General features: G+C 41.2%; 1 protein-coding gene across 2 annotated transcripts in view; it reads left to right on the top strand.

The window, feature by feature from the left end:
• DNAH6 (dynein axonemal heavy chain 6) overlaps window positions 1-20607 on the top strand; it is a 362354-nt gene that overhangs the window by 52168 nt on the left and 289579 nt on the right. Inside the window, exons 14-18 of one of the 2 annotated variants that reach the window (XM_061634008.1) lie at window positions 280-432; window positions 2475-2726; window positions 3541-3669; window positions 3945-4058; window positions 7785-7928. In XM_061634008.1, coding sequence (XP_061489992.1) covers window positions 280-432; window positions 2475-2726; window positions 3541-3669; window positions 3945-4058; window positions 7785-7928 — 792 coding nt within the window. The remainder of the gene's footprint in view (window positions 1-279; window positions 433-2474; window positions 2727-3540; window positions 3670-3944; window positions 4059-7784; window positions 7929-20607) is intronic. The other variant, XM_061634018.1, reaches the window with a different exon arrangement.

The following is a 20607-nucleotide window of genomic DNA, read 5'->3' as shown; positions in this document are numbered from 1 at the left end:
ACAGCCTATGGAGAAAAGGGACTCTGTATGTATACATTAAGGGACAGGTTTGATGTATATTATATACTTATAGCTGATCTGCGACAAATCGGAAGTCAACTATTTTATTTTTATTTTTTTGTTGTATGTTTTTTTGACTTTGTTTTGTTTGTTTTTTTGAAAAATTTGAATAAAAATTATTATAAAAAAAAAAAAAGTAACTTAGGCATAATTGTTTCTTGATAAAGCTTTCTTTCCCTCCGGAATTTTTCAAATGTAATCGCTTCCTTTGCATTCTAGGTTATTAATGAAATGCTTCCCATAATTGCAAAGAAAAAAGTGACTACCATTCTTCTTGAGGCAAATGATGCTAAATTTAAACTTGAGTTTCTTCCAACTACAACAACAGAATATGTGTTTAGTTTGACGTTCCTTGATGAAATACAAGATCGGGTAAGGTCACTATAGTATTGCTCCTACTATGTGGCATTTACCAACGTAGAACTTATCACCACAACAGTGGGAAGAAATTGTATTTTGCTTGTTTTTGGAGTTCCCTTACCCCCATCTTCTACCTACCTATATAGACAATTTAAATGACAACTCAGTGCTCCATTCAGTTTCTCTTAAGATATAAGAATGTTGGATGAGATCAAATAGTCTAATCCAGTATTCGGTTTTCAATAGTAGACAGTTAGTGCCTCTGGGAAGCATGCAAAGAGGGCATAGTTCATCTCTGTACCACGTTTGACTTCTAGGCAGTCAGGCAGAATGGATGTAAGCATGCCTCAGGCCAGGCATTCCATCATGGTAGAGACTAACAGGGAATGAAGACTGTGCACCAACCAACTTGCTGCATGGCCTATTGTGGCATGGTCTTCCTATATGTCCCTACTGCCTAGAAGAAGGGCTACCTGAAGGAGGAGAAGAAGGGCTTCCTCACCTATCCTTTGCAATGCTGGTGGAAGGGCAATAGGGGAGGAGTGTGGTTGCTAGAGTCTATCTCCCAATCTGTTTAGTAAATGAAATAGAGCATCTATTTTTATTCAGCATTGCTTATTTATAAATGTAAATATGGGCCATCAACTAAATATGCTGTATTTTCTTATCCATCTAATATCCTCTAAACCTTCTATCTCTCCCGCACAAACCATCACCCTCAGATCTATGTATGGCTCTCTGAATTATCATGCTTCTTGAATAGTATTTTTTTATGTGAAGCCAATAAGATCAAAGCTGAGACCCATTATTTGAAATGTGGCAAGATGCTGCTTTTCTGGGACAGAAGGACCATTCTTCTGGCTATATGATGCACTCTGTTTCATATTTATTTACACTCCGTTGCACAGGGATATGACCGAAGCCTAAAACCTTCTAAGTTAGCATGCTGTAAGACCACATTTAATCAGAGTCTGTGTATTTCCCCAAATGTAATGATTATAGGATATGATGGGTGACCTCCCCACCTGCCAGTAGCAACGGTATTAGAAACTTACTAGCATCAGAAACTAGCAAGTGCACATCATGAGGCTTGTATTGTTGCACAAATACTTATGAGATGCGGTGTGTGAGGTCCAGGTCACCCAGCGTCAGATAGGTTTATCCTCACCACAACAACGTCTGGTGGCAGGGCCTGCTCCAGGCATGCTGGGGCCCTTGGGCATCAGCTTGCCCTGGGCCCTGGCGTGTGAGCTCGAACGCGAACATGTGTGGCTCACATGTAGCCCCCCCACACCCCCACCTACCTGTCTCCTGTCTTTTACCATTGCCCTTAATGAAGATGGCGGCCACGGTTTCCCTAAGGGGATGAAGCCTCTGCCACCATCTTTGTTGATGGCACGTGTGCGTGCTATGCATGCACATCTCTGCCATCAACTAAGTTGGCGGCCGCAGCGTCAGTACCTTAGGGAAACCGCAGCCGCCATCTTCATTAAGGGCAATGGTAAAAGACAGAAGACAGGTAGGTGAGGCAAGGGAATGGCGGGCAGGCAGATGGTGCAGCAGATCGCGGATTGCAGAAGGGACTCCTGTAGCTCCGGGGCCCTGGGGCCAGTGCCCCACCTGGCCGCCCTTTAGAACCGGCCCTGTCTGGTGGTACAGTGCTTTACTTTTCAGAAAAAAATGGCAACCATTTAGTTAGATGGGAAAGCACCATTATGGTGAAGGCCTAACCAACTTGATGTCCTTGGCAACTCTAGCCATTGGAAATCACCTCTGTCAGTCTAGACTTCCCTCTCTTTTTCATACCCCTGTTCTGGATTCTGTTCTTTGATGGTATTTGAGTGTGACAAAATGTTGGAATAGATGATAGGAAAAAATATTTGTTTTTATACCATTTAAAAGAATCTGGAGTTGACTTTTGTGTCAGTTTTTCTTCTTACTTCTAAGATGGTATTTTATGGCAATTTAGAATTGCCAATGTCTTTACTGAAGATTTGACTGAAGATTTTCTGTGAATTTTTTTAAAAAAATGATAGAATTGATTTACCCCTCAGATTGAAATTCTTGAAGATGAATCAAAAGTTGTAACAAAGATGTATCAACTTATTGAACTATATACAGTACCAGCTCCTCCTGAAGATTTTGCTCTGTTTTCAAGTCTGAAACCATCCATCATTGCTGTACGCAATGCAATTGACAAATCTGTAGGTGAAAGAGATGCCAGCATTGTTAAGTTCTGTCAACTTTTAGACCAAGATGTTCACGAACTAAATGAAGAAGTGAAAGAAGTTAAACACCAAGCTCAGGTATAAAAATAATTATTATTCATGTATATATCCTATTCAATTACCATTATGGATATCTGTTATTGTTGTCTACTAGTGATTTGCCACCATTAGCTTCCTACAGTAGCATGCACTGAAAGTAAAGTAAAGGAACATGTTAGCTCAGGAGTAGACACAAGATCTGCATGCAGAAGGCCCAAGTTCGACTTCTGCCATCTGATCCGATTAAAAGGAACTCTCAGATAGCAGTGCCAACCAAAGTAGATAGTGCTAGGCTTGTTGGACCAATGGACTTAGTATAAGATGGTTTCATATATGTAAGGTGCAAGCAAGAACACTGCCGCTGTAATCAGCTTTGACTTCATGTGAAAAATCTTTTTTATGATCTCATGGCACACAGAGAATGATAGGAAAATTTTCACAGCTCCACATAGCCAATAAATTTAACAGGGGACATATTCTGAATTGAGCAAAAGCTGAACATCCTGCAACATGGGTTGTGCCCGCTGACTCATTCCTGGAATATCAAAAACACAGGCAAATGGCTCTTCTTTCCTTTTCAGTGTGAACAGTAACAGGTAACAAGCTCTACACTATTATGTAACTCAGCTCAGTTAAGCATCCATTTGCCTATGTATTAGAATGAGCAGTTTATAATAGAGAAATGTTGCAATAGGAATTAAAACAGGTAGAGGGAAGTCATTGCTTATACATTGTACATTACATAGGGATCATGTGCTGTACTGTATTTAATTTTAAAAGTTTGATGTGCAGCACTTTTGTTTAAATTTTTATGAAAGCTAAATGTAAAAGCAACTCTTTTGGTTTTTAATAGGATCCTCAGATTTTGGATATTGATGCTGACCAAGACAGAGTGAGACAAGTTCTAGCAGAGATGCAAACCATTCTTGATGATCTACAGAAACGTGCATTTCAGTATAAATCCTTTCAGAAGAACTTCAAGGTAATTTGTTTAGAGATGCTTGTATGGTTTATTTACAGATGTCTACATTGTGATTTGTCTATATTGTAATTGGTGGAGAGACAATGTACCGTAGTGGTTAGAGTGCTGGACTAGGATTGGAAGGCTGGGTTCAAATCCACACTCTGCCATGAAGATCACTCACTGAGTGATTTTGGGTCTTACACTTCTTAGCGTTTAGCAGGGGTATGTTCTTAAAGGACATGCATGGTAGGTTTTTGATATACAGAGAATAGTTTTATTTTCTTTCTTAAAAGGTGGAAATGACAAAATTTGATGCTCTGGAGGAAGTTTGTGCAGAGCTGAAATTGAAACAACTGTTATGGGATTCTCTATGTGAATGGTCAATACTTGAAGAAGATTGGATGGAGGTAAATTGCATGTATTGTTCTTTAAATGCTCAAGTACGTAAAAAAAATCCTGAACTACAGTTATGAGTAGAATTATTTTAGAGATGTATGCTTTTATAGGGAGAAAGATATTTGTGTTAAGTAGGTAAATAAAATGAAGTAATTCTTTAGTTTCCTTAGTGCATATTAATAGCAGTGTGGGTGGTATAGTGAGCTGCCCTCCCCACATTGAAGTTGCTGCTGCTTACCTGGTTGGAGCTCGGGTGGGATAGTGATGAGGTTAGGACCATGTGGATGCACTGGTGGGTCTGTGAGGGTGCGCTGGTGGGACTGCCAAAGCCAATATATCACATTGAGTGAGAGTGAATGAAAAATAATAGTTAAGAAGGCTTATGAAATCTCAAAAGCAGAATTTCTCATACATTGCCTTTTAAATATATACAGTGCCTTGCAAAAGTAATCAGACCCCTGACCAATGCTCTCATATTACTGAATTACAAATGGTACATTGTAATTTTGTTCTGTATGGTATTTTATTTTGAAACACAAGCTCAAAATCAATTATTTTAAGGTGACATTGGTTTTATGGATTTGTGTTAATATGAGAGCATTGGTCAGGGGTCTGATTATTTTTGCAAGGCACTGTATACTAGGATGTCTGTTCCCTGGATGCCTTGATATTTTAGCACTATAACCCAGCAAGAACACACAGACTCTGTTTATATGTCATGCTGAACCATGATTTGTAGTACCATGTACCTGAGCCATAGCAAGCCTCAAGCTTGCACACTCTACTCTCTTTCTGATGCATGGCCAGAAGAAGCACTTTGAGTTTTCCTTAAACTAAGCTTGTTCTTGCACATGAAACTGGGATTGTGGCTTATTACTTACTCTGGTCAGTTTCAAAACAAGCAAATCATGCGTTGTTTAAGCTAAGCATAATCAGTGGCTTGTTCACACAAAATAACAAGCCAAGTTTAAGAGAAACTGAAAGTAAACTCTTCTGAAGCCCTCAGTTTGGTCAGGAGGAAGAGGGGGAGTTCCAGAGCCCAAGGCTCACTTGGTCTCATTCTAGTTTATGCAAGTTGTGCCATGGTATGAATTGTCTTAACTCTCTAGTCATGCTTTATTTCCAAGGCTATATTTGAGTAGGGTTTTATAGTACGTAATGTGTGTGAGATATACTACAACATAGTAGCTGGTTTTAGTTTTTGTTCTCCAGTATGTGTCCCATCTGTTGTAAACTATTTGTAAAATCTGATGGGACCTCTTCACATATGGCAGCAGAGAGGAAGAGACAGAGCAAGTAGAAGCAGCAGTGCTGTTAGGAAAGAGAAGACGGTAGTGAGGAGAAGGAGGTGTTGCCACCATCTGGCCATTGGTGTCACCTGGTTCCACTGGGCCTGCAAACACCTAACTTTCTAAGAAATGAAAGCCACCATAAACAAACTCTGTGGATCAGACAAGGCATCAAAAGCATCTTGAAACAATAATGCGGTAGCACGACTGCTCAGTGGGCAGGGTATCACCAACATGTTACCCCACTGCTAAAAGAATTGCACTGGCTGCCCATTAGCTACCAGGCCAACTTCAAGGTTCTGGTTTTGGTGTACAAAGTCCTATACATCTTGTGACCAGGATACCTGAAAGATCATCTTTCTAACTTCCTAACTGTTAGAGCCATACGACAATGGAATCAATTACCTAGAGAGGTAGTGGGCTCTCCGACACTGGAGGCATTCAAGAGGCAGCTGTACAGCCATCTGTCCGGAATGCTTTGATTTGGATTCCTGCATTGCGCAGGGGGTTGGACTTGATGGTCTTATAGGCCCTGTCCAACTCTACTATTCTATGATTCTATGATCTTACCCCTTATATACCCAATCGATCACTATGCTCTGCAGGTGAGGGTCTCCTGCAGATACCATTTTATCAAGGCGTCCATTCCGCGCAACATAGGAAGTGGACCTTTAGTGTAGAATTCCCTCCCCTTAAATGTTAGACAGGCGCATCTCTGTTATCTTTTCGACACCTACTGAAGACTTTCCTCTTTCAACAAGCCTTTTAAGTAGAGACCTTATCCCAGTCTGCATCTGTGTTGAAATTGCTTTTGAAGATGTTTTTAAAGCTTTTTAAAAATATATTTAAAGATGTCTTGTTTTAATATTTTTTAAAGCCTGTTTTTAAGATGCTTTAGAGTGTTTTAGTGTTTTTGTTTGCCACCCTGGGCTCATACTAGGAGGAAGGGTGGGATATAAAATTATTATTATTATTATTATTGTTGTTGTTGTTGTTGTTGTTGTTGTACACACAATATTGTAAACTCATTTGCAAATACTTTTATGGCTCAGTTGAATTATGCAACTGATATCAATAATAATAATAATAATAATAATAATAATAATAAATCAGTTGCAAAAGGGTGTGTGTCATGTTCCCACCTGCTATCACTCTGCCTTTAGCAGAGGGAGATGCTTTTTATCAGTTACACACTCTGTAGCAATGCTGCTATTAGGGAATTTGCCTTATTTCCCCAGCCTTTGCTATAAATGTCCACGTATAGCGGCAAGCCTCGGCCCCACCCCCCGTGTATCTCTCTGTCTGTAAAAGATCACAGCCCTGGGTTGGTCCCCTGTAACCTGTTGCTGTTACTATCTAGGATACACTCAGCTGCCACCATTCAGTACTGTTTCCACCTTTGTTTATATTTTGCCAACACTCATATTCTTTGTGCTAGCTGGCCAAGAACCAGGCATGTCTTTAAAACCAAGAGATTTATTTAACAGAAGATCTGAATAAAAGAATAATAATTTTAACTCAGTTTCTCAAGCGTTTAGTTATAGATTGTTGTTCTTCAGTTCATATAAACTACACTCATTAGGTTCCTCAACCACCACAAATAATCCCTGCCTCTCTGCCCACACGAACTAGTTGTTAAGCCTATCTGTCTCAAGTCTGTACCCTATCTGTCAACTGTCATATTCTCAAATATAAGCCAACTATCACCCATTCTCTCAGCCAATCACACACAGCATTCACCAGCATTCCATCTTACTCACTCCCCCTCCCTTTACTAACCATATTTTACTTGCCATATATAACCTAATACCAACCTCTGCCGTAAGTATCATGATATACACACATTGAAGCATCATGATGTGCTACCAAATAATGTCATGCCATTACGCAAGGATAAGTTGGAGAATATGGGGGGGGAACCCATTACAGATAGTACAGTACACAAACACCACCTCAATGTGTGTATATTGCAAGGTTTGAAAGTGTATTGAATGCATTTCTGAATACCTGCAGATGTGCTCTTACACACACACACACACAATATTGTAAATTCATTTGCAAATATACTTTTATGGCTCAGTTGAATTATGCTACTGATATCAATTTGATTATTCAAGCTAAAATATGATACATTTTAGTCTGAACAATAAAATTGATACAAGTTGAACAATTCTTATCTATTAATTTGCATCCTGGCTTATAACCAGAAAAGGAACCCTCAGGAACAGCATCTGACGTTGTGAGTGGATATGCAGCTGGAATGAAAAATTGTCTGAAATCAGGCACCGCTCCCTCCTTGCAAAAGCGCCATCCACTCTTATAAGATGCTTGGGGCCCAGCCTAACGAATTTTGTCAGATTTATTTTAATTTCTAATGAACTAATGAACTAATTGAGAAAGCTTTCCTTGTAAACTAAACAATCTTTTTTGTCTGCTTGTTTCCCACAGTGTAAATTTGATAGCTTGGATCCAGAACTGTTGAATACTCAAGTTTCAAAGTATTCTAAATTTGTCCATCAGTTGGAAAAGGGTTTGCCACCTAATAATGTTGTTCCACAACTCAAGGTGAAGGTGGAAAGAATGAAAGAAAAGGTACAAATTATACAGCCACAAGAGTGGCTGTATACTATAGCCAGCGTGGATTTTTCACATTCTGCAATGTTAAATTGAAAATACCCCCTAAGCCATTCTGATGCTTCCCATAAGCTCATTTCAAAATAAAACCTTACAAATCTTATAGTCCTGAACTCAGAAATGCTTGCTTAACAACACTCTCAAATTTTCATGGCGATACATAAAACAGTCAGAGAGAATCAAGAGTTCAAAGTCTAGAAAGAGAGAGAGAAAACCCAGAGCCCTTTTGGACTTCTTTCTCTCAGAGTTCTCATAATCTGTTGAAATTCATTAAAAATCAGCCATGTTCAGCCTTGTTCACAGAGTACCTGTAATCCTAATACTGACCTTGCCCCATACTCTGACCTTCATCTTCTGCAGTTTAAAAGTTAAAAAAATGCCTGGCTGAGTTTTAATTAATTTAAGAAATTTTGGCTGGCAGCCTATGATAACGCGGGGCATGCTCAGTAAGAACCAACTGTCAGTGTTCTAAAAGCCTCACAGCTGCTGGGCTTGCCTAATCAGGGGGCCCCACCCACACCAGACTTTGATTTCACGTGAGACAGCCATGGCTTCCCTCAGAGAATCCTGGGAAGTGTAGTTTGTGAAGGGTGTTGAGACTCCTGTTCCACTGAGAATGCTTCAGTAGCCAGACTGGTTTAACAGCCAGCCACTCTGGTTGAAGGTCCATGAGGGGAATAGGGTGTTTCCTAACAATTCTCAGCACCCTTCACTAACTACACTTCCCAGGATTCTTTGAGAGAAGCCATGACTATCCAAAGTGAAATAAAGGCCTGGTGTGGATGTGGCCAGGGACAGCTTTGGTTTAAATTTGGGTGGGAGGCTACATGTGCCTGCTGTAGAATAAAAAGGTGGGGGAAACGCTGAAAAACAATGATACTGTTCATGATGTTTTCCTTTTGGAAAGGGGCTTCCCTTCTGCCCAGTGCCCACCCACCCCCGCCCCTCCCCTCCCCCAGGTCAGTGTTGGACTATGATCTGGGAGACCAGGGTTCGAATCCCCACACAGCCATGAAGCTCCCTTTGTGACTTTGGGCCAGTCACTGCCTCTCAGCCTCAGAGGAAGGCAATGGTAAAACCACCTCTGAATACTGTTTACCATGAAAACCCTATTCATAGGGTCAACATAAGTCAGGATCGACTTGAAGGCAGTCCATTTCCATTTTCAAACATGATTGCACAGAAATAAATCCCATTGAACTCAAAAAGTATGCAAACGATCAAACCCATCCTCCCTCCTATCCCCTCCCTCTTGCCCCTTCCCTCCCTTTGCCCCTCCCCATCCCCAACCCATTCCAATCCCCTCCTTCACCTTCCCCCTCCTCCCCCTCTCCTTCCTCCTCCCCATGGTCAGTTTTACCTATCTTAAGCATGATTGCATGGAATTAAATACCACTGAACTCTATAAGTATGCAAATGTTCAAACCTGCCCTCCCCTCCCCCTTCCTTTGCCCCCCTCCAATACGGTCCTTCCCCCTCCCCTTCCTCTTCCCCCATGGTCAGCTTTTCCTATCCTAAGCATGATTGCATACGAGTAAATCCCATTGAACTCAATAAGCATGCAAATGATCAGACCTGCTTTTCCCCTCCTTCCCCTCTCATCTCCCTTCCCCTCTCCTCCCCTCTTCCTTCTTCCTCCTCCCTTGCCTACTCCAGCTCTCCCCCCTCTCCCCTGGTCAGTTTTACCTATCCTAAACATGATTGCACGGGAGTAAATCGCACTGAATTCAATAAACATGCAAATGATCAAATTCCTCCACCCCTCCCCCTCCTGCCTGCTCCCCTCCCAGTCCTCCCTTCTGCATTTCCTCCCCTCCACGTTTCCTCCCCTCATCCCCTGTGGTCAGTTTCACCTATCCTAAGCATGATTGCAGGAGAGTAAATCCCACTGAACTCAATAAGCATGCAAATGATCAATCCATTCTCAGCACATTTGAACAGGATCCCATTTCTTACCTCCTAGATTAAAAAGCAGGGAAATTTACTAATAGGCAAAAAACCTTACGGTTTAAGAATGTAGCTATAGCCCACAGATATAAAATATCTTAAACCGCAAGGTTTTTTGCCTATTAGTGAATAACTATCTAAGTTGTCTTGCAGACATATTTCAAGGAAGAAAATACGTAATTTTGTCAAGAAACCCTTTCAAATGAAAAATTCAGATTGTGCCCTACTACTAATAATTTTTTATTGTATGAAGCACCTTAACAGCAAGGCCTAAAACAAAATGGAAGGGATGGGCTAATAAGGTGTCAAAATGACTAGTGAAATAAGGCCAAAATGATAAGTGAAATAGATGGTTTCACATCTCTTGGATTAAGACAAGGGACGAACTAATTGGATTGTACTATCTTTTTATGTAATATATTTCTATGATGAGATTAAAAAAAACAAGGCTACACTATATATCAGAAGTTCTCAAACTGTGGTCTGTGTGCCACCAGTAGTTTGAAGCCTTATTCAGATGATCTGAAGAAAGGTAGTGGAGCAGTTCAGAATATTTGTACTTGGCCCTGTACTTATTTTTTCTGATGATGGAGATGAACTTCACAGAACATTGCTCACAAAACGTTGTTCACAAAAACAAACACAACCATTATATTTGAAAGGCAAGACTACAGATATTAAAAAAGGAGTTGCATATGGGCTCATGTTTGTGCTTTGACTTGTAGACAATTTTTATTAAGTGGTCTACCAAGAACCCCAGCAATTTTCAAGTGGTTTGCAAAATGATCATCATCATAATTAAAATAAGTAAGAAAGAACTTCTACTTTTATATTGTAGAATAATAGTAAGTGGCTACTGGTACCCCAGTTTTTTATTATCAGAAAGAAGGAAAAATTATGACAGAACTTAAGTCTGTATATAGAGGATGTTGAATCTGGTACAAAGAATTTAGAATGAAAAGGAATAAACCCTATGTAGTAGCAACTGTTTTCCCTCCGTGGCACAGTCCATTTCATTGGTTTAACTATCTGTCAAGACTAAGAGTTTTAGGAATTGCTCAGTCATTCTCTGATGGAGCCCTTTTCTGTTTGTCAAGTCTTCATGTTTCTCCCATGAGTTTAAAATGGGCTCCCTTTGAGAGGAAATGTGGGATATAAATTTAATAATAAAAATAAATGAAGAAATGAAGTGGGACTTGAGCTAGTGCTTGAAGGAAGGAATATTGATTGCTTCAAATGAAGGTTTTGAATTCTTACTTTGAAGCCTCATTTTGTTCCTGCCTTTGCTTGAAGCAGCTATTAACAGTGTGCACTCTGCCTTATTTCTGCACCTAGGTCTGTATAGCATTGTGTGTGATTGTTTTGGTGTATGTGGCTAGTGTTTGTTGCAGCTTTGTATTAATTGTCTGTCTAGTGGTCTGTAAGAGGTGTTTCTTCCTCATAGTGATTCTTCTCAGCTCTTCTTCCTCAGCCCTCCTCTTGTTCCTGACAGGAGTTTTCCCCTCATGAGTAGTGTCATTTATATGTGGTATCTGCTACTGGTTGTTTCACTGTGTTTTTCCAATCCCTCCATCATTTTTTTTCCACCTTTCTAAAACTGTTCCTTGAGAAAAACACACACAAAAGATGTCCCATTTGTGTGTTTCCTGTCATTATGAGTACTTAATACTAAGTCCCATCTGCTTCAGGCCAATAGCTTCAGTGGCAATGGGCAAAATACTAAAATCCTGTGCCATTGTGCCTTCATCTAAATTGTGTGTGTTTCCAATACCCACCATCTTAGTCAACCTATTCAGCCACAGCCATGGTGAGGCCACCTACTTTCCTGCTGGGAGGTGCAAGTCCAGCATCACTGGGAGTGCTTAAGGCTGGCAGAACAGAGGCTTTATACTGTTTAATTTTTAAATTGTGTTTTAAATTGTTTTTATAAGATCTGTTTTAAATTGTATTTGTTTTAATGTTTTTAGTTACTGTAAACCACCCAGAGAGCTTCGGCTATGGGGCGGTATACAAGTATAATAAAATAAAATAAATAAATAAATAAATTTGTCCTCGTGTGGCAGTGACCACCAGTTAGGAGTGAACTGTTGGCGATTGCGTGTATAGGTCAAACGTGGTTTGAATTCAAGCGCCGTATAGAACAGGAATAAGACAGGCCAGGCAAGTTTCTTGTAAGAGTCTTTACTAGGCAAAGACATTAGACACAGCTCTCTCCATTGACATTTCTTCCCCCACTCTGAGTTCCTGCAAGTTTCCCACCTTATCACACTCCCAGCCAGCCACTGACCTTGATAGTCTGGCACTCTGTTCTCACAGCTTAACCCTTCTGCTTCAGGTTTCTCTCTCTCTGCTAAAAACCTTGTCTGTGAGTCTCACAGCCTGCGTCACTGACCAACAGCCCCCACCTGAGACTTACAGACTACAAAACTTCATGTTACAATTATTACATTTTTACAACATTAACTTTTCATTACAATTACATTTCAGTACATGGTTTGTTTTCTTTACAGTTTACATTTACATTTTCAGTTCAGTTCAGTTTCTTTATTCTTTATTTACACAAGATTCACAGAGTCATGTTTGTTCACTTTTATTTGACAATACATTTATATTTCATTCCTCAACACAAAACTTCCACATTAGATCCATTGTTTCTTTATCTATTGGTCCTTCTTTTTCCCATTCTACTGGATATCCATCTGTCTCATTATTCTGTTGTGTAACATTAAATGCAAATCTCTGAGGTGGTTGACCTTTCGTTTTTCTCTCTGATTTCCTGACATTATCTATTTCCATTTCTTCCTCACTTTCAATTTTACTCGGACCTGTACCACTGGTACTTGGCATTTCTGTATCTTGTGTTGCCATGTCTTCACCTCTCAGCCTTTTAACAGTACGTTTGCCACCGTGTATTAAATCTGTTAATGCAGTTTTTAATGGAATTTGCTGCCCAAAAGGAACATCTGCAGCTTCCTGCTTGTTTGCACTATCTAGGATCACTGTTTGACTGTCTCTCCAAGGTTTATCTATCACCTTTATGTTTCTGCTTAACACTACTTGTTGTTTCTCAGGCAACCAAACTCTATAATATGAATTCTGAAATCCCAAAATGCGTCCTGCTTGAGCTCTTGACTGTTTTGCAACATGTACCCAGCATTTTGCCCCAAAACGTTCTATGTGTTTCACCCTGGGTTTTCTTCCAGTCAGTTTCTCATAGGGAGACATGCCTATTGTTCTGTGCATTAGGCGGTTCTGAATATAAACAGTGTACAGAATACATTCACCCCAATAAGTGTTATTCATATCAGCATCTGCTAGCATTGCTCTCAATGAATCCTGCAATGACCGGTTCCTCCTCTCTGCCGTTCCGTTGGAGGATGGGCTGAAGGGAGCAGTGAGATTCTGTATTATTCCCTTCTTTTCCAAATATGTTTGAAATGAATTACTGGTAAATTCACCACCTCTATCTGATCTGATATTCTTGATAACAACCCCATGTTGTGTTTCTGTTCTCTGTATGAATGCCTTTAATTTCTCTTCTGCATCACTTTTCTTTTTCAATAAGAACACATGTGTAAATCTGGAGAAATCATCCACAATCACTAAATAAAACCTTGCTCCACCTTTTGAGCACTGAAAAGGACCAGCCAAATCCACATGTATGAGCTGATAGGGTTCAGTAGTCGTGCTTTCACAGCTCTTATTTACTGGAGTTACTGTCATTTTTGTTTTATAGCATACCTCACACTCATCCACATGCTCACAGTGTGTTAACTTCAAATCTTGACTATGCTTTGGGGTGTTTTGTATCTTTTGGAAATGTGCGTGTGCCAGTTTTCTGTGCCATTCATGGACACAATTATCATGTTTATCTTTATTTACTGCTATCCAAGCACACATGTGTTTATCAAGCTTGCACTCAACCATAAACATTTGATTCTGTAATTTCCCTTGCATGCATATTTCACCATCTTTGCTCACAAAACATCTATCCCCTTCAAATGTAACTTTACAACCTATTTGAGCCAATTTTCTCACTGATAGAATGTTATATTTTAAACCAGAAATCAATAATACATCTGTTAAAATTCCCAAATTACCCATCTTCAGCGTGCCTCTCGCAGTCGCGTCCTGAGTCGATCCGTCAGCCAGATAAATCTTCTCCTGCGTCGGCTTTGAAGTGTAAAATAAACTAGAGTCTGTGATTAGGCAATTAGACGCTCCACTGTCAAGAAGCCATTTAGAGTTAATGAGTTTATTGCTCTCCTTAGAAACAAAGTTCACACTTGCTCTCTGACTTTCAAAGTCTCTGTAATTCCTCTTCTTTAAACAATGTCTCTGTATATGACCACGTGATCCACAAAAATAACATATTTTAGTCTCTTGCTTGCTTCTTTGATTTTGGTGTTGTACAGACACAGTCTCAGTCTCTTTTAATTCTGTTTTCTTATTCTCTTGTCTCCTATTCCACTCTTGTTGAAGTTTCTGCTCCACAAAGTCCAAAGTCAGATTCCCATCAGGTTGGGTTTCAAGACTAGATACCAGCACGTCCCATTTTTGATCCAATGAAGATAACAGGAGATAAACCATCTGTAGGTCATTATGATGCATGCCTCGATCTTGCAGCTCAGCATTTAATCTACGAAATTCAGCCAAATGCTCTTCCATAGTTACTTCATCTGTAAAACGCATCTGATAAAGCTTCCGTGCTAAACACAGCCTGCTCCCCGCAGTTTGCTGTACATGAGCGGCTTTTAACTTTTCCCACATCTGATTAGCTGTCGGCTCATTACTCACCAGCAACAGTTGTGAATCAGATAGCCCCAGAGTAATAAAAGCCTTCGCTTTCTCGTCTTTCTTCAGCCACGCTGCTGAAGGAGCTGCCGGAGGGGGGTTTTCCACGACATCATTCAAATCCTCTTTAATCAGAACTGCTCTCATTCTCCACTTCCAGCTGGAGTAATTTACAGCATTCAGTCTCTCCATCGGCATCCCGGAAGACAGATTTACAGCCATGTTGCCCACTCTTACTTGCCTCTTACTTGCGCTTCGTTTCTCTCTGCAACAACGCCACTTCACCGGCTCTTGAACCCGCTACCACGCCTGATAAGCTGGGCCCATAACCCCTGTTGGCGATTGCGTGTATAGGTCAAACGTGGTTTGAATTCAAGTGCCGTATAGAACAGGAATAAGACAGGCCAGGCAAGTTTCTTGTAAGAGTCTTTACTAGGCAAAGACATTAGACACAGCTCTCTCCATTGACATTTCTTCCCCCACTCTGAGTTCCTGCAAGTTTCCCACCTTATCACACTCCCAGCCAGCCACTGACCTTGATAGTCTGGCACTCTGTTCTCACAGCTTAACCCTTCTGCTTCAGGTTTCTCTCTCTCTGCTAAAAACCTTGTCTGTGAGTCTCACAGCCTGCGTCACTGACCAACATGAACCTCATCATTTCATCGAGAGAACAAGCTGTAGGCACCAGAGGTGAACCAACAATGGTGTAGCATGAGTACAGTTTGGCAGTTAGGAGAGCGCTGTAAGTGTAGGCCTCCAGAGGCCACATAAGGTCTGCATTAGGAGAAGTGATAGCAGAGGAAGCACTATCTGATGAGGAGGGATGACAGTAGGGGGTTTCTGTTGGGGCTTTGAATTGGTGCAAAGTTTTCTTCAAGGGACAAGATTTTAGGATTTGATGATTCTCCTTTAAATCCAGTGGCAACTGTGCCTAATATTTTAGTCTAGGGCCCTTCTGCTGCTAATCTTCCAGTCCATATTCTGTTTACTAGTGTGCCTCTGGGTGTTAGCACTGCTCCCCTGCAGCTTCAGTTAAATGCTGATATCTTAAAACAAATCAAGGAGGCATTATTAACAATCTTGGGAAAGGAATTGTCTATACCAGGAGCTCCACATCATGACTATGAGCCTGCACCTTTGGGGGACTAAGGCTCTCATTTAAGCCTGTTTAACCAAGCATCACCAACACTTATGATTGACTTTGTGCCTGTTCCTTTGAATATCCAACCAATTCTACATCTACAAAGGCTGGTCGGGGTTGACAGCTCACTTGATCTTCAGGCAACCCCCAGAGAACTAGCTTATAAAAACATCCCACATGGTCAGCAGTTGAGTAGTTAGCAGAAAAGGACACTGATGCACCAGAAATAATTGTTCTGGACAAGGAGGAGTGGTGTGAAGATTCTGATGTTGAGGAAGTAGCATCAAAGAGGCTTTTTCAAGAGTCTACTTGCCTTTACTTTATAAAGCTATGGCAGCACTTGAGATCAATGCTACAGGGAAAACACCTGACCCCACCATATCAAGGGATGCTTTAGTTTTGCCAGAACCAAAGCCTAGATCTAAGGTGGTTAAGGTTCCTCCACTATTTCAAAAGTTGATAAAGTCAGCGTGGAAACCTCTGTTACAATACTTCTCATTTTCTAATAGATTTTATGTTCTTGATCAGTCTCTGATGGACCAGTTGAAATGGCACATTATTCATTCTCCTGTGGCTGCACTGGTACATTGTGCCTTGCATCACAAGGATGGGGACATCTAGTTCAAGGACCCCACTAAGCACAAATTGGATCTTGAGATGTTCTATTTACACAAGTTGAGTACCTTGGCCATTAGAGCCACACATGCTGCTTCAGTTTTTAGAAGGGCAACTCTGCTGTGGTTAGATGGTCTCTTGGATGAACCACATCAAGACCTTCAAAAATGCAGAAGATACTCCTAAAGATGTCCTGAGCACCTGTGGGTGACAAGTTGTTTTGAAAGATGTTCTAGTTGAATCCAAAGATAAAAAAGCTGCCAGAGAAAGGAAGATTGCTGTTCCTTTGGCACCAATTCCATCCATAATAAATTTTTCATTCCAACAGATCTGTGGGCCAAGGATGAGATTTTTGGGCCTTCTGTTCCTCTTACAGTCACTGAGATTATCACCGAGAAGCCAGAAGCATTCATTGGGCTGATTCAGGCCTTCCTCCCAATCCAAAGGGTTCCAGAAGCAATTCTGACACCACTACCCCACTACTGGAATTTTCCAACAGGTGGTACCTTATCATTTTGGACCTCTGGGTTCTTGAGACTATCAGGCAGGGCTTGTGCCTGGAGCTGCAGTCTTTGCCTCCTCACCTGTTTCTGCTTTCTCCAATGTCCTCAAAGATAGATAGTTCAGGAGGCAATACCGCATCATCTGGACATTGTCCATCTGACCTATTCTGACAGCAGAGGCCTTCTTGGCCTTCTTTAGCATTTATTCATTTATCTTCATGGTGTCAAAGAGGAATAGATTCTATAGGGTGGTACTGGATCAAAAACATCTGAACCTGTTTATTACAAGTTTCACAAAGGTTGTACAATATCAAGACTATCCAGTGTCTATTGAGTTGAAGGAGGTCCACCTCTGTATTCCTGTCCTCTGGAGATACAGACAATATCAGAGATTCTCACATGCCTGCTATCATTTCCAGTAGAAGGCAATGCTCTGGCACTGGCCTCCAGGGAGTTTACAAAGGTAGTGGCTACCCTGGTGGCCCATCTTTATCTGCAACGGATTGTCATGTGCTCCATGGAGCATTCATAGAGTGATCAAGTTAAGGAGGATGACGTCTGGCATCCTGAGGAAAGGCCCAGTGGGTTGCAGCAGGAGGGGACTGAAACAGGAGCAGGCTCCAGCACTTTTGACAGTGTTAGCTCTGCCCCATTGTTCCAGTTACAACTGAATAAATGTTCTCTGACAATGAGCCAGCCCCTTTCCCTTCCCTCAGCCCTCCCGAGCTGCCACTCATGCCTCCTTTTCAGGAGGAGTGATTGGAGGCTTAACCAGAGGTGAGGCCCAAGGAGGATATCAATGAAGTACCACTGCTGCTGTTGTCAAGAACACACAGGCAGATACTCAGGCACTCATAGATGGCGCCAGCTTTCATCCTCTTCATAGGAGTGCCAGATTGCTACCCTAGTTCCATTTGGAGAAACCATCCCCACACAGATAAAATGCCTGCCCCCAAGCCTGTTTAAAGGGTTTCAAGGAGTGTGTCTAATTGCTGTGACAACATCTTAGCTTGAGTAGTCATGCATAGTTATGATGTGTAGAGATGCAGATTTCTGTGTAATCTGTGAGATTATTTATGAAATGCTCTAAACTGAGATTTCACAGTAAACATAAAGGAGAAAAACATACTTCTGAATCTGAATCCAATGGAGCTAGCCAGGACAAGGATTCATATTTATTTGTATTTAGATTATCTACCCTCTGTACTTTTCCCAAGCAATGCAAAACCTTCAAGTGACCCTAGCTTCTATCAAGGATCATGGCCAAGAATCATTTGCACCATCTCAGTACATTCAACATCTAAGAGCCCTTATTAACACTGAGTCTGGGACTATGGCTCCTGATTGTGTTACCAAGATTTACCAGTGGTGAAATTACTAAGGAGGAGGTGAGATCTGTAGACATCATGAAACTAGCTCAAATATTGGGTATGATGGTATCTGCCATCCAAATTATACAATGGGCACACCATTATTCTTGTCCGCCCCCATGGGCCATACTGCCACACCAGTTAACACTGCAAACACACAACATTTGTGAATTTGCATTACTCAAGTGGTGCAGACATCTGTGTTTATGGCTTAGGAAGGACAACTTACCGAAGGGAGTGTTGCTAGTGGGCCTGCCTTGAGTAGTAATTATCTTGGGTGCCAGTCTCACAGGTTGGGATGGCCACTGCAATTGTCAGATGGTTCAGGGATAATAGTCCCTGATGGAGTCCCATCAATCAGTCTTCTAGAACTATGGACCATATAGCTGGCCATTCAGTATTTTGCAGTATTCCTTCTGAAGTGTGTGCTGAGACTGGTGAAAAGGCATATAAAGTGAAAGGGGGGAACCTGATCCATGCTCTTCGAAGAGAAGCTACTCTACTCCTAAACTGGAGAGATACTTACCAGGACTCCCTGACAGTGTACCATCTCAGAGGAGATGACAACACACAGGCATATTGGCTCAGGAGGTAGCATCTACTCCAGGGAGAGTGGAAACTGAACATGTCTTCTATCAGATCCAACTTTGTTTCAGTCTTCTATAGATCGGCCTGTTTGCGTCTCCACATAACCATCAGGTCTGCTGGTTCTCCCAATTCTCCATTCCAAACACAGTGATAATCAATGTACTGAACTCACCATGGCCACTGGAGATCCTCTATGCCTTATTTATTTATTGTTTGTTTGTTTGATTGATTGATTGATTTATATCCTGCCCTTCCTCCCAGTAGGAGCCCAGGGCGGCTTTCCCACCAATTCCTCTCCTATCATGACCACTGAAGTGGATGCAGGAGGAGCAAGTGACCATGGTCCTAGTTGCTCCACCCTGGCCTCAGAGACAATGTTTCTCAGAGACTGTCAACTTTGCAGTGTGTCAACTTTGCTATGGCCTGTTCCAGTCCAAGTAGACTTGCTGTTTCAGGAACCAAGACACCATCCCAATCCCACATGAGTGAATCTCTATGAATGAAAATTGAGAGGAAATGTTTCCTGAAAGCTGGTCTTCCTGAGTTAATGATTGGTATTATGATGGCTTCTAGGTGTCCTTCCACAATTTGCCTTTACCAGAGCACATGGGTGGTGTTTTCCCATGGCATGCACAGCATCAGATATACACAAGGAAAACTACACTCTTTGAGTTGCTATCTTTTTTGTAAAATGGCTTAAGGATGAGCCTAAAGCCTAATGTGATTCATTGATAGACTTCTGCTTTTCAGGACAAATCTGGAGAAACCTCTGGGGTTTTCTGTGAGGGGCAGTTTTGACAAGTCCCCCTTGAGAACCTCTAAAACTAGTCTCCCTATGCCTGATGTCTCTCCAGGTTATGTTTCTAGTAGACATCATGTTGGCTAGATGGGTCTCTGAGGGCTTTATCCATGGCTAAGCAGTTATGCATTTCTTGAGACAGAGTCGTCCTTTGAACAAATCCATCTTTCATTGCTAAGGTCAACAGAAGTTCAGCTTTCACTCTCCATCAGCAAGAGTTGATTTTACCTATTTTCTTTCTTTTTCTGACTACCCAACTGAAACCTCTTGGCACTCCCTGGGTGTGCATAGGGTACTTAAAGCGTACATTTCAACTCATTATTTGTATCCTTCCATTCCAGTTCCTGGATAGGAAATTTTCTAGTGTCAAGCTGGTGAGGTGGATAAAAGCATGCATCAGCTTAAACCTCCTTACATTTGCCTCTGTCAAATAAGATTGTGGCTCACTCCACTAGGGTGGCAGCCATGATAGCAACTATTTTTTTACACGCTCCTCTTCACAAGTTGTATCAAGCTGTGACTTGTGGTAGTCCCAATATATTTAACTAGATACTACAAAAATTATGTTCATATCTCAACGGAAGCAGTCTTTTGGGAAAAGAGTGTTGTAACACACACTCCCAGGACAATAGGAAGCTTTGTACCCACCTTGCAAGTATTATGTTTTGAGCATCCCACTGAGGACATCTTACAGAAGAGACCATTGGTCTTACCTCAAATGTGTGTTTACGTTAATGTAAAGTTGTCCTCAGGGCCACACACTATTTGAGTTTGGCCACCTACTTTCATGATTTTGGGTTCATGCACAACTTTTGTTTCCTATTACTCTACATTCGTTCAGAGTGCTTTGCTCTTGACTGTTTTTTTTTATAATAATTTT

The sequence above is a fragment of the Rhineura floridana genome, chromosome 1 (genome assembly GCF_030035675.1).
Source record: "Rhineura floridana isolate rRhiFlo1 chromosome 1, rRhiFlo1.hap2, whole genome shotgun sequence".
Taxonomy (NCBI): Eukaryota; Metazoa; Chordata; class Lepidosauria; order Squamata; family Rhineuridae; genus Rhineura; species Rhineura floridana.
The sequence above is the reverse complement of the archived record's forward strand: the minus strand, read 5'-3'. Positions and strand labels throughout refer to the sequence as shown.